Genomic DNA, 13,728 nt, shown 5'->3' with positions numbered 1-13,728 from the left:
ACGGAGTAATGAACGCTTGCGATTTCTCCACGTCATGTCACTCCGAGAATCCAGATAAAACTATAGATTTCATATTATCCCGAGAAGTTCACTGTCGCTGCCTCCAGAGTGGGAAAAAGATGTCGACTTTGAGCAGTTTGCGCCAATGATACGCTTCAATTTCAGTCAGTTACGAAGAGCCAAGACAGTATATCACTTGGACGACGGTGAGTCTCACTGTAGGAAATACGCGACATGCACGACAAGAAACTGCCACACAAACGGTACTAAATGTTCCCGTGCTACAGCGCGTTTACGTCGATGCGATAGCCTTCACTCGCAATACTGAACAAGATTGATTGATTTGTGGGGTTTAACGTCCCAAAACCGCTATTTGATTATGAGAGACGCCGTAGTGGAGGGCTCCGAAAATTTTGACCACCTAGGGTTCTTTAACGTGCACCCAAATCTGAGTACACGGGCCTATACAGCATTTCCGCCTCCATCGGAAATGCAGCCGCCACAGCCGGGATTTGATCCCGCGACCTGCGGGTCAGCAGCCGAGTACCTTAGCTACTAGACCACCGTGGCGGGGCAATACTGAACAAGAGAAGCGTGTTTTTCGCGTCCTTTACTTCCATTTATGACTCACAAAGCCGAGAACAAAACAACGAGGCAATGCGTAATATATGGGCGAAGTGTGCTCCACGAATTCCGTATCTTCCACCTGTCGTCAGGACGCGTCCACTCTTTCTTACATGTTTTTTTTTTTTTAGTGATAGTGCAATAATACTGCCGAGAAGGAATACACAACTCTTAAGCGAGCAGAACAGTTGAAGCATAAATCACTCCAAACAACGACAGCTCCGTTGAAAAGTGCGGGCGATCCCGTTATTACGGCCGTTAACGAGAGGAATAAAAATATCGCCCCCAGAACACATGTGCTGTGTATTGTCTCATTTCGAAAACAATTGTTCCAGCCCTCACCCTCAGAGCACCAAGCACGTCTTTCTTATAAAAGCGAGCGAGATATTTTAATGTATACGCCGGAGACAATTTGTTTGAGCACGGGCATATGTAGCCGTGCATATAGCTCAAGCGCTATGTGCACGCAAGAACAAATTTATCCTTCACTTTCGTTCAAAACTGCAAACACCAACAACGTCGTCTCCGAAGGTATTTAATATTATGCTGTTGCGCATAAGTGGGTGCCCCTATATAAGCCAGCAGCTTTAGCACGTTGCATTGAATCGCCCATTGGCTTGCTTGTGTTCCTTTTCCAGCTGCCTCAACCCGTACGATTATGCTCGCGGTGCTAAACGGTACACAAAAAGTGAGTTGAGTAAACGAAGCGGCAGCGCACTGATAATGTGGGCATACTGGTGGGTCACAAACCGTTTTAAGTCTCGGCGCATACGTTCTGACTGCGGGAACTTTTTTTTCTTCATTTCTTTCCTTTTTTTGCTTGTTTTTCTGTGGGTCGCGCAGTGGCAGACATACAATATGTGAACGTAAGTGTGATCGCGCTCACAAGGTGAGCATACCATTTGATACAAATGAAACGTGTCGTGCTGCCCCGCCGCAGTGGTCTATAGTGGCTATAGGTACTCGGCTACTGACCCGCAGGTCACGGGATCAAATCCCGGCTGCGGCGGCTGCATTTCCGATGGAGGCGGAAATGTAGGCCCGTGTGCTCAGATTTGGGTGCACGTTAAAGAACCCCAGGTGGTCGAAATTTCCGCATCCCTCCACTATACGGTGCCTCTCATAATCATATGGCGGTTTTGGGACGTTGAACCCCACATATCAATCAATCAAACTCGTCATGCTATAGGGCCGGTGTAAACACACTTCCTTTGTCGCAAGTGTTTCTACAAAGAGCGTACGCGGCGTTACGTATATATGTGTTTTAGAAAGCTATAGTGTCGCAGCGCGGGAACAGAGCAAATGCACCGTTTTTTTTTTTTTCGAAAAACAACCAGCGTGCCATAGACAGCGACGCAGTGCAACCAAGCTTCCTTTAGACGTCTATAAAAAGCGCAGCTTTAGCAATACGCTGCATTAACAATCCCTTTCATTTACCATCAAAGCTAGTTTCATTTGACTTTCACGGTTAGAATTCATCAGCCAACCAACGTAAATACCTGAACTGATACCGCGCACAAGGGAAGGTGAAGAGACAGGAGCCGGCCAACTGAAATGATGCTGTCCTGCCCATTGGCATGCGCTCGAAAAGGGAAGTTCCCCCTCCCCCCACTGATAACCATTTGAGGGTGACATTGATACTTCACAGTCAGCACCACCCTTAATGGGTAATCCTACGAACGCCAATGCCTGCTATAGTTTGACCGGCTCAGCTGTCTCGTCACTTTCCTTGGAGGGCTGTATCAATTCGAGTATATGACGAACCAACTTACCAAATATTCAAAACTAAGGCCGACGTAAGTGCACTTTCCCATAGTCATTTATCTAAAAGTCATCGGGCGAATAAAAACATTCCTCGTCAAATTAAGTGGCCGCAACGCATCTAAGGAATATTTGTCACCTTTGTATAAGTCTCCGTCCCCGAGTTGGGTGACAAACTAATTTCGCGTAGCTTTCCCACGAAACTGCCTTTCCAGAAAAGGTGGGCGTGCGGAACTATACAGGAAACACTGATAGATCAAGTAAGAGCATTTGGAAGCTATTGCTGAAACCTGCTGTCAATCTCTCCTCGGCAGGATGCACGATAAATCAATCGCACTCGCAACGACAACAACTTCAGCAGGTGGAGAGAGAAACAATCGGCGACCCCCCCCCCCCCCCCCCCCAATTCCCCATTGGTTTTAGACAACACGCCGTTTGTCAAACTGTCAAAGTGAGCAGAACAATGGAAGGGTCAAAAAGTTCCACGAACAATTCAAACCAAAACGAAAAGAACAAAAAGAAGCCAAAAGAGACTCTCCGAGGTTCCCTCCGAGACATTTAAACAGTCGTTCTCTGAGGGGTCAGTTCATCCATGTAGATCAGTTTCTCAGACAGCAGAAAACGCTTTGATGTAGTGCCAACAAGCAGCTTTGCCCCGCCGTGCCACCCGCACGCACACTCGCGCATGCGGCAACGTCGCTCGTAAGAATCGTGTTTCCGTTACGTATACGTGCACTCTCAATCGTTGCGAACTCCAAAACGCATTAGTTTTTTTTTCTGCTCCGCAAACCTTTCTCGTTCTTGTCCTTTATTTACACATTCAATCACGCAAAAGAGCGTGCCTTACGCAAAGTTTGAACGCACGCCAAGAACAGCGAGCGAGAAATAAAAGGCACGCCGCTTCCTCGTTCGATTCACTTTTAATTTCCGTTGAGATCGCAAAATAAATAACTTATCGTGTAGCCCTGCAGTTCGACTGCTCTTCGATAAGACGCTATTTACGCAACCTATGTCGGTTCGCATCATGCGTAAAGGGGGGATCAAAAGTTTTCAGGCCACGCTGCCATAGGAATACGCGAGATAGTGGCCTGGGAACTTTTCACCCTGCAGCCCTGTGCGTGGTCTGTAAGTGCGAGGCACGCCATGCATATAGCCGGGGAACTCCGGACCTTCTTGGTGATCTTTAATCAATAATTGTTGGGGTTTTATGCCACGAGACGACGATATGATTATGATACGCACCGTAGTTAAGGGTTCCGGAGATTTCTACAACCTGCGGTTCTGTAGAGGTTCTTGAAAGGAAAAATGAAGAAATAAGCGTGGAGTTGTTACCGTCTTTCACGAGGAAGGCACCTAGACGGCTCCATGCAGGGGATGGGAAAAGGGGAGTGAAAGAAGAAGGAGGAAAATATGAGACAAGGAGGGCTGCATTCAACACTGTCGCACACGCCCTGGGGTTCTTATGTGAGTATTAAAGAGAAAAGAAGAGAAAAGTGAGCCCCGTAACTGTCTGCATCAGAGTGCGACACCTCAACAGTAGCTCATGAACGTTGGAGGTAAAGGAGGGATTGAAAGGATAGGATTAAAAGGTAAAGAGATAGAGAAATGAAGGAGGCGGTAGGTAATGTCATAAAGAAAGCGCAATATGACCTATCGGACCATTGCGGGGATAAAAGAGCGCGGAAGGGACTCGTACACGTCACACCACAGTGAGCAACGTAGGGCGAGATTAAGACGAAGCAAGCAGGATCATTGCCACCTTGCGTGCAGCTCAAAGCCGTAGTGCAGTCACCTCTAGTACACTTTCGGCTCCGGAGTTGGAACCCGCAGCCGGGGAAATTGTAACAGCGGCTCCGTAAATTTATATACCTTGGCAAATGTAAGTGATGAATTCTAGAGTTACTGGGAAGATGGCATATCCTTGAGCCGGCATGCTGGGAGAAATTCGTAAAATATCTCAGCAGCTTAATGCCTGTCAGCTGCACGTGGAACTCGCGCTCTTGAAGGGGTGAAAGCTCTGAATCATTGTGTATTATGCTTTACGCACTACAAAGATCGAGAACGCTGGAATGTGTCTCGGGTGATTATAGCTTCCAAGAAAAAAATGGCATCAACAGTAGCACTCAGGCCCAATATACTGTCGACAACAGTGGAGGAATCTGCCTTCACTCTTGCGCATCAACAGTCCCAAAAAAGCCGCATCGGCGACGGTTCATTTGACAGCTAGAACGGCAGTTTGGTGGTCGTTTACAGCCCAGTAAGTAGGCAAATACCGTATAGCATCGTGGTAGCCCGTCTACAAGACCTGTACTAGCCACTGTAATCACCTCATCATGCCCCTCATCAGCTCATCATAATCACCTCATCAGCTTAAGCGTTTTCGGACACACTAAAGTTCAACGGTAATATCATGTCGTAATCGGTATCACTGCTTTCGACAAAATACAAAAGAGAGCTTCAGGCGTCCTCTGAAAATATTTCTCTGTCAATACGCTGGATCCCCTTGTCGTCTTTGCGAAAGAACTGGGTAATCATTGCCACACATATATACAGAATATTTAACCCACTACGCTGAAACAAAGGCTTTTTCCAAAGGTACACGAAGGTACAGCTTCTATAGAAGCAGAGGAAGCAACAAAAGGGAGAAGGCAGGGAGGTTAACCAGAAAGACATCCGGTTGGCTACCCTACACTGGGGGATTAGGGAAGGGGAGAAGAAAGACGAGAAAGAGGAAAGAAAGGGAAAAGAAAAAAAGGGTGGGGGAGAGACTGACAGTAATTTCACTGCAGCGTGTAGAACTCTACCGCCTCTGACATACAGCTTCTATAAATTTCGACAGTTTTCTATACAGAGCTACATTTCATAGTACTGCAGATCTTGCAGTGGTTTCGTTCACACAGCATGTTGCAAAACTGGTATGGTATGACACGATTGCATGGCGAACACAGGCGATAGATCCTAACAAGAAAATCATGACATGCGTGTCATGTAACGACATGACTACTTGCCACACTCATTGTGCGCTCGCGGCCGTTTCGCTAGCGTCACATATACCAAATTTGGCATTACAGTACGTGAATGAATGACGAAGGTGTGTGACTTGGGCAAACATGATAATCATATGTCATGTAACAACATTACTACATGCCACACTCATGATGCGCTGGTGGCCGTTTCGCTAACTTCACTTGTACCAAACTTGGTATTACGCGACGCGAACGGATGACTTAAGTAAACGACACATCCAAACATGATAATCACGACATGCGTGTCATGTGAGAACATGACTACATGCCACACTCATGGTGCGCTCGCGGCCGTTTCGCTAGCTTCACACATGCCAAATTTGGTATTACGTGACGCGAATGAATGACGAAAGTATATGACCATGGGATAAACATGATAATCATGAGATGCGTGTCATGTGAGAACATGACTCCATGCCAGTCAAGGTGCCAATACATTTAGACAGGACGCGGTGCGCGTGCTCGCCGGCGTTCATTTCGTCGCGTCACGCCGGCGTTGCCATGCACGCCAGGCGCCGGTCCTGCCATATACTCGCAGGCGCGCGCCGCGCTGCGTTGCTTTGACGCATGCGCGTTTCAGCGCGTCCGGCGTCTCTTTGTCACGAAACGAGGAGACGCAGTGTTGTCTGGGTAACGCATCGGCGCGAAATGCAGCGTGTCGCATTTCGCGCCGATTGCCGTCGGGCCGCGCCGACGGACGCTGGTCGCGCCTGGGGTCAGACTATAGAGTGCTCGCGTTTTGCTAACGTAGCGTCGCTGGCCCAGCGTGCGCGCGCGTCAGCGCTACGTTGGAGTATATTGGACCCTGCATGATGCGCTCGCGACCATTTTGCTAGCTCCACATATACCAAATTTGGTGTTACGTGACGTCAATAGAGGACGAAATATATGACTGGTGCAAACATAATATTCCTGACACCTGTGTCATGTAGGAACATGTCAACATACCACGCTGCTAGCGTGCTCGCAGATGTTTCACTATAGCTCCACTTACATTAAATTTGGTGTCACGTGACGTGAATTGATGACGAAAGTAAACGGCACATTCAAACATGACAATCATGACACGGACGTCATGTACGGCATCATTTACCTCCACCTCGTAACGTTGTGCTGATTTTAAAGTGACATATCAATATTTCTCATTCGTGCTTCGCATATCATCGATTCCCACTGTATATGGGATCTGCCAATTCTTCTTTTTGTTATCATTATCGTTGTTCTGTTGTTGTTGTTGTTTAATTTACTTGTTTCATTTGTTTATTAAAACTAAGGACTACCGCCAGTGTTTCAGCAACTACAGACAAGCTACGCGCTTGATTTCCAGTTCTCACAAATCAGAATTTAGAGGCGCAAAACGCAACCTTGCCCACCTTACGTATAGAGTTGCATGGGCGGATCAAATCAGCACTTCTCAGCGCCGCCCCTTTATTGTCCATTGCATTCTCTTTGAAGAAAGGCCTCGAGTCGTCACTGTCGAAACCATGCCGCTCCACGAGCGAGGCGGGAGGCCTGACCAGAGGTCGCTGAATACGCATATGGGCAGAAAAGCCGTAGAGCGCCTTCGCTAACCAGGCAACGAGAGCTCGAGAACTGCTTCCCAAGACGCGACGGCACTAATGTTGTTTACCGAGTCGTCGAACCGCGCACTCAGGTTGCGACCTAATCGGCGCTCGAGGAATATTTGCCACGAACCTGCGCGCTTCGGGCGTACGTTTCTTGCGAGCGTCGTAAAGCACGAACGGTACCGTCGAGGTTGCCAGGACTTAATGTGCGAGTTGTGTTTCGCTCGCTCGCTCGGTGAATGTTCGTTCAATTGGGTGTTGAGCGAATTCGTCCGGGGCATCGTGCAGCTTTGTGCAACGAGACGATGATGGTGGTGGTTGTGGTGGTGATGATAATGATGATCATAATGGCGATCACGATAATAACTCTTGGCGTTTTACGGCCCAAAACCTCGATGTGATTGTGAGGGTCGTTGTAGAGGAAGGCTTCCAAAATTTCGAGCACCTGAGATTTTTTAACGTGTCCCTGATACGAGGAACGCGATGATTCTCTGATATTTAGCCTCCATCTGAAATGCGGCCGCCGCTAGAATTGCGATCCCGCGACCATCGGTCAGCAGTCGAGCAAAGCAAAACATAACCACTGGACCACCATGGCATGTGACGAAAATATTGGAGCTGGAATGACGGTTCACCGGCTACTTGCGAGTGCTAATCACTTCTTGTATTTTAAGAAAAGCAAGTACGTATATATCACTTCTCTCACCATGCCAATACACTGTAGTTGCGAGTTGGTGCCTGTGACGTTAGCGTCTCATTGTTTGTGATTGATTGATTGATTGATTGATTGATTGATTGATTGATTGATTGATTGATTGATTGATTGATTGATTGATTGATTGATATGTGCGGTTCAACGTCCCAAAACCACCATATGATTATGAGAGACGCCGTAGTGGAGGGCTCCGGAAATTTCGACCACCTGGGGTTCTTTAACGTGAACCCAAATCTGAGTACACGGGCCTACAACATTTCCGCCTCCACTGGAAATGCAGCCGCCACAGCCGGGATTTGATCCCGCGACCTGCGGGTGAGCAGCCGAGTACCTTAGCCACTATACCACCGTGGCGGGGCGACGTTAGCGTCTCCTTCTTGTGTCCATGTTTGTGTGCGCACCTTACCCAGTCTTGAAATGGATCAATACCGACTGACCATTACCCGTGCTTATAGAAAAAGCATACTTTACGAACGCAACGTCTGAGAAAATTTTTCGACTAGATTGATGAAATTACCTATGTAGGTGTGATTTCGTGACTGGCAAAGGGCATCAGTAGAAGTTTTTGAAGCTGATGCCGTTCTTGTATAGCTGTCGTGTGTGCAAGTAAGTGCATGCCTTGCATGGCCTTCCGGCAGTTATCCGCTCTGGCTCTGCCTCCTCTCGATCCTGCAAGTAAGCTCGCCTTGCACGGAACCGCATAACAGATTCTAAAAGGCTCAATCCTTGTTTATTTCCCTTATTATACCACTAAGTGACGTGTGGAAATCCAGGCTGAAGTAAAATAAAATGATAAAGTGGAAGATATCTACCGGAGCTAAAAGAAAAAAAACGATAGAAGGAATATGCAATGCTATTGACAAGACGCAGCTTCGTGCTCTACGAAGCCATTATTGCCAAATTTTCGAGGTAAATGTGTGGAGAACACTTGTTTGAACGCAACATATCGGGCATCCTCGGTCACTATTATCCACAAAAAGCATGATCAGCCGTAACCCTTCGCATTAAAAAGATGGCGTGAAAGGTCCCACTGAAGACGTATGGGGCAGATATGGTGATCCCCTTTAGATGACTAATGGGTAAAGGGGGAGACCAGCCAGTTTCCCCCCTCCCCTTACTCATACACGCGCCTATGCCAAGAACAATCGATAGTGGTCATTAGAAGGTTGCATACTTCGTCATCCCGTCGATCAAGGAGAGGAATAGAGATAATAATATATATCTCGTGAATGCAGCTTCGGAGAGCCGTCCTCTGTGCAGAGCTGCCTTCACCTCGAGTTCCGTATCGGGCGCTCGCGTCCAATGATTGCTGATCGGCGAGGTCGGAGCGGGACAAAAAAGCCCTTCCCTAAAAGCTCGTTAGTGTGGTAGTGGGGCGTGAGTTTTAGTGGTGGCTGCATGCAGCCTTCCACTATAAGTCAAAGAAACACAGTTTTTCTGGAGAAACGGTATTGCAGAGAGCTGGTCAACAACGACAAGAACTTGTCTTTGTGTGCCTTTCTCTTGCGAGTTGTATAACGTCTGCGAACATATGTCGGTAACTCATTCATGAGGAGAGCGATATTTTGGCGAGTCCGGTTGAGAATAATTTTGGTGATTCTGAGCGGGTTCTAAGCGGAAAATATAGTTGTTGAGTGAGTCTGAGAGAATTTTACATCTTCTTGCCGACCTTTGATGATTACAACTGATATTTAGCTTTACGATCAGCCTAATTTCAGCTCACTTCATATTCACGTCTACTCACACATTCCTCAACGTACTCGCGTTCATCGGCCAGCTCAATATTTATTCATTAGAGACGTGAATGGTGAAAGGGGGAAAAAGAAGCGGCATTGTGCCCCGCGCCTTTCACAAAGTCTCACGGGAAGTTTTTGATAAAAAGATCTGGTGTGAGTCACGTGTTTTAGCAAAATTTTCCTCAGTGGTTCGCAACCACTGATAACTCGTGCTTGAAAGTACAAGATCAAAATACGTATCGTGTAGCACCGATTGTGCGAGATATTGGCCTTGAAGTCTAGTGACACCATGATCATAAAAAGGTAATTGTGCGCAATAACGGAACCACGCATTCAGCAGTCGACCCACTCAGACTATAAGATCGAGGCACAAGTCTGAGTCTGCGTCAGTCTGGGTGTGCAAGATTTTGATGAGTTTGAGTCCGAGCGAGTCCGGTTGAAGAACATTCAGGTGAGTCCGTGTAAGCTCTATGGGCAAAATGTATTTCGTCCGCGAGATTAAGTGAGGTCCGCATTTTTGCCGACCTACGACGTCTGCGATGCTCTAATTATTCAGGAATGCAAAGCTACCTAGCCCAACGATAAGTGCTTGTACACTTCTCGCATGTTCCACTCGTCACGCGAAATTCGATGCGAGGCGACCGGGAAAAGGAGCGGTTACTCTGAAGCCCAGTGCACCTATATAAGCGACGACGCGGAACAAGTCTCCTTACGGAACACACTCTATTTTCGATGCTTGAAGTAAGTCCTCCAAGTAAACTTCACAATGCTAAGTTAAGGTTTGGTCACACTGCTGCACTAATACCCCCACCGTAAATTTGAGCACGCGTCACTGTTACGATCATCGGTAGGGGTATACCAGTTGCCTACCCCACACTCCTACAGGAGGCCAAGCTTTCATGGTATATTTCAATGGGGGGTTGCGGCGTGATGACGAGGCGTACCCCGTCGTCTAACTGGATGCTAACATAACATGCAGAGCACACACAGTGTGAATTACTGGACTCAGAATATTGTAAGGTGAATGAATACGCCTCCCGTCGTAGGATTATTTTGTTTAGAATACTGCCCTTCTTGAAGCGCAATCATTGTGTGCGCGTCGTTTTAAAACCAATCAATCATATTCGATCAAACTGTGTCCAAAGTTAAAGTGAACAAAACTATGCTATTGAAGTTAACCTCCAAAGATATACTTCCCCAAATGCCTGCCCGCGCTAATTTATACCGAAACGGACAAACCTTCAGGTGGTGTTCGTGAAGCTGCACAGCTTGTCCGTGATGTGTATTTTTGTACCAATCGGTGGAAAGACCGAGAGGCTGTCCAACCCGTATAACCTTTATAGCATACGATATCAACCTAACTATAAAATGTCAAATGGCCCATCGTCCGGCATAAAATTATTCGCAACGTCGAGCAGAAAGATTATTTTCGCGTTTTCCGCTTTTACTCATGCCCCGCCTTTAGTGGCCTCAATTATAATGCAGGAAAGCGTTAGTTGCAATAGCAAATTGTCTGTGCGCATTAGCGACTCAAGCATTAAAAGGCCCTTCGTTTGCAACTTTCCTCGCTTTTCGGCCTTTCTTGTAGCGCACGGCGATAGATATTCCGAGAGCCTCCACGGGTCACCAAACACTTGCAAATCAGGAACACATATAAGACGCTCAAAGTTCGGTGCAAAACGCGCACGCACGCGCGCGCGCGTACGTTTTCTTACAGTAACGCCGCTGAATCGGCGAGGGAAAGCAAGTCGCAAAACGAGCGCAACGTGACTCTCTCCGCACGTGCACCCAACAGCCAGTGCGTTTCTAGTGCGATCCGTAGGCTAACATCGCAGTCTGACTAAAGCAGCGCCAGATAAAATGGCAAGTTCATGTGTCGAGGCAAGATTTCAAATATTGACAAATATTTCAAATATGCCTCCCCACTTACGGAGCTACATCAGGTCAATGAACCGTTCGCGGACGTCTTCGCGCACGACAGGAGATGATGTTAACGTCGAATTTAACACTGTCCAAATGCATCTCACCAAACCACATGCTCAGAGCAGCGTCTTTGGTGGGAGCCGCGACAAGAACCAAAGGCCGTTGCGAGCGCGAATACCCTGGCGTTATCGCGGAAGACGCCATGTTAAACACTTAATGTTGAGACCTGTGAAAGTGGAAGGCCTATAACAGCTAAAGCGTTCACCGACTTACCCTTCCGTCGTCGGGCGCACCGCCGTCTAGCATTGCGAAAAGCGGCACGTTTCGCTCGGTGACGACCTCCCAGTTGGTAGCGCGGCGGAAAAGAGGTCTGGCGCCCTCGAGGCACTGGGGCCGCGAGTTGCGATGCTGCGGCTGAGACTCGGGGGCGCTCGGTGGAGCGTGGCACCGGTTGTTGGACGCCGAATTGTTGGTGGCCGCCGAGAGGTCCGAGGCAGACGGCGGTACTCCGGCGGCCGAGGGCGTCGCGGGGCCGCCGCGGCCCGCGCGACCTCCGGCCCTGCGCTGAGTGGCGCTTTGCGTGCATCCCATTCTTGTGGCACACCTCACGAACGCTCATCCTCCCGGACACGGGACACTCGGACCGCGGCGACGTCGTCGCGCCGGGCGCCGCGCGGCGCCCGGCACCCACAATGGCACGGCACCACTGCCGTGCTGGTGATCGGCTCTATAGCAGCTCTAAAGCACGAAAAAGCAAGCACTATAACTCCGTGGGGCACAGGTAGAACACGCTGAGAACCGACGATATTCGCTGAGGTCCGGCAATCCGTGCGCCCGTTCCTTGCGGTTGCAGATTCCTTTAACGCGGCGACTATGAGAAGAAAAGCTTCCACCGCCTCGCTTCCCTGCTCGGCCCGATAACGGCGTCTTCAAGTGTCACACAGATGAAGAAGGGGCTGCAATTCGATAGGCGAACCACAGCCGCAATCGCCTTTCCCACGGAATGCCACGGCCTTCATCCGCAGGTGGCCTCCAGCCACAATTCGGGCGCGACTGTAGATTGGTCAAATCTCTGTCGAATGGCGCGGCCTGCGAGCGAATCGATTTCGCAATATTTCGAGCTTCAGTAGCGCATCGTCGAAACAGCGATTAGAACACGACGCAAGAATTCGGCAATTCCGTTCCGCTTCAAGGTCACCATGCTGGCGTCTCGTTGCGACGGTCGAGCATCAAGATCACACAGCGGTCACCGACGTAAACTTGCAGAAGGGGCACTTATTTGTACGCTGGTGCTAGCACAAACACATTCACTTGCACACGCACAAACTTCAGATCTTCGTAATTGGAGGACAGCTGCACGAAGCCGTGGCTACCCGGCTAGCGGTTCTGACGAGTGGCTGGTATTGAAAGCCACGACACTGGAGACCCTCGGCTGCACTGTCAGGCTTAGGGGCAGTCCGCACTGGCTAAATGTGGAGCTGTGACGTGCCAATGAGTCTTCAGAAATTTTGCTTGAGGAGGTGAACGAAGCCATCGAAATCCCTGAAGCGACTTCGGCTTGCACTGCGTAGATCCTATTTTGCGTCCAGCACAAACCCAGCGTAACGGCGACACCGGCAGTTACATCGCCGTATCCAGAGGTAAGCCCGGGCGAAGCTAAGGCCGCTGCTAGGCGAGCTCCTTCGTTATCGGGGATACGACGGGCACTCACAAGTTGACCGAGGAATCAAGCAAAAAAGAGACAATCCAGCAGCGCAGGCGGCAGCGGTGGGCAGGCGGACGCCGCCGGCGCTCCGAGACACTCGCCGTTCGGCAGTCGTAAGGAGGTAGTGTTTTTGATTCTTGGCGCGCTTGCTACAGCAAGTCAGCTGCTTTGAACTACGCGCAGCGTAGCGGTACCCGCCACGCCAAGCTTACGAGAAGAAAGCGTTGGTAAAAGCAAGGTCAACACGCATCGCCTGCTCCAGCAGCTGCTGCGTGCATCGGTCTCTTCGACTCGGACGCCCAGCAGGAACGAATCATGCTTTCACGGTTGTAGCTGCGGCAGCGACGATTCTCTCCCGGCACGGGGCGCTGACAAGTGCGGCTCCGAGGCCTTCTGCGAGGCGCGTTTGCGCCGCAGCGTCGGAAGCAGACGCTCGCAGCCGGCGCTCGCCAGCCGGCGGGAGCCGCGCAACGTGACAAGCGCGATTATTCGCCCCCTAGCCGCGACAAGGGCAACTGCGTGGATCGAAAAACCCAATGCGCGCGTCTGCGCCTCGCTGTCCCGCGTATTATCGCGCACACAGGTGTAACAAAAGAGAGTGTGAACAATGGAGCAGCAGCTTCTAATTGTTTCCCGGTGTCAAGTCTTCAACTCATATTCACACTTGCACACT

The 13,728-nt window shown here is 49.3% G+C and overlaps 1 protein-coding gene across 2 annotated transcripts in view; it reads right to left on the bottom strand.

The window, feature by feature from the left end:
* The window catches only part of LOC119186389 (high affinity cAMP-specific and IBMX-insensitive 3',5'-cyclic phosphodiesterase 8B), a 320,801-nt gene extending 307,297 nt beyond the window's left edge, over positions 1 to 13,504 (bottom strand). The window contains exon 1 of one of the 2 annotated variants that reach the window (XM_037435030.2): positions 11,624 to 13,504. In XM_037435030.2, the coding sequence (XP_037290927.2) occupies positions 11,624 to 11,941 (318 nt within the window). In that variant the 5' untranslated portion in view covers positions 11,942 to 13,504. The remainder of the gene's footprint in view (positions 1 to 11,623) is intronic. The other variant, XM_037435037.2, reaches the window with a different exon arrangement.
* Between the last annotated feature and the right edge of the window lie 224 nt (positions 13,505 to 13,728).

Source organism: Rhipicephalus microplus, chromosome 1 (genome assembly GCF_043290135.1).
Source record: "Rhipicephalus microplus isolate Deutch F79 chromosome 1, USDA_Rmic, whole genome shotgun sequence".
Lineage (NCBI taxonomy): Eukaryota > Metazoa > Arthropoda > Arachnida > Ixodida > Ixodidae > Rhipicephalus > Rhipicephalus microplus.
This window is presented reverse-complemented; position numbering and strand designations above follow the sequence as displayed.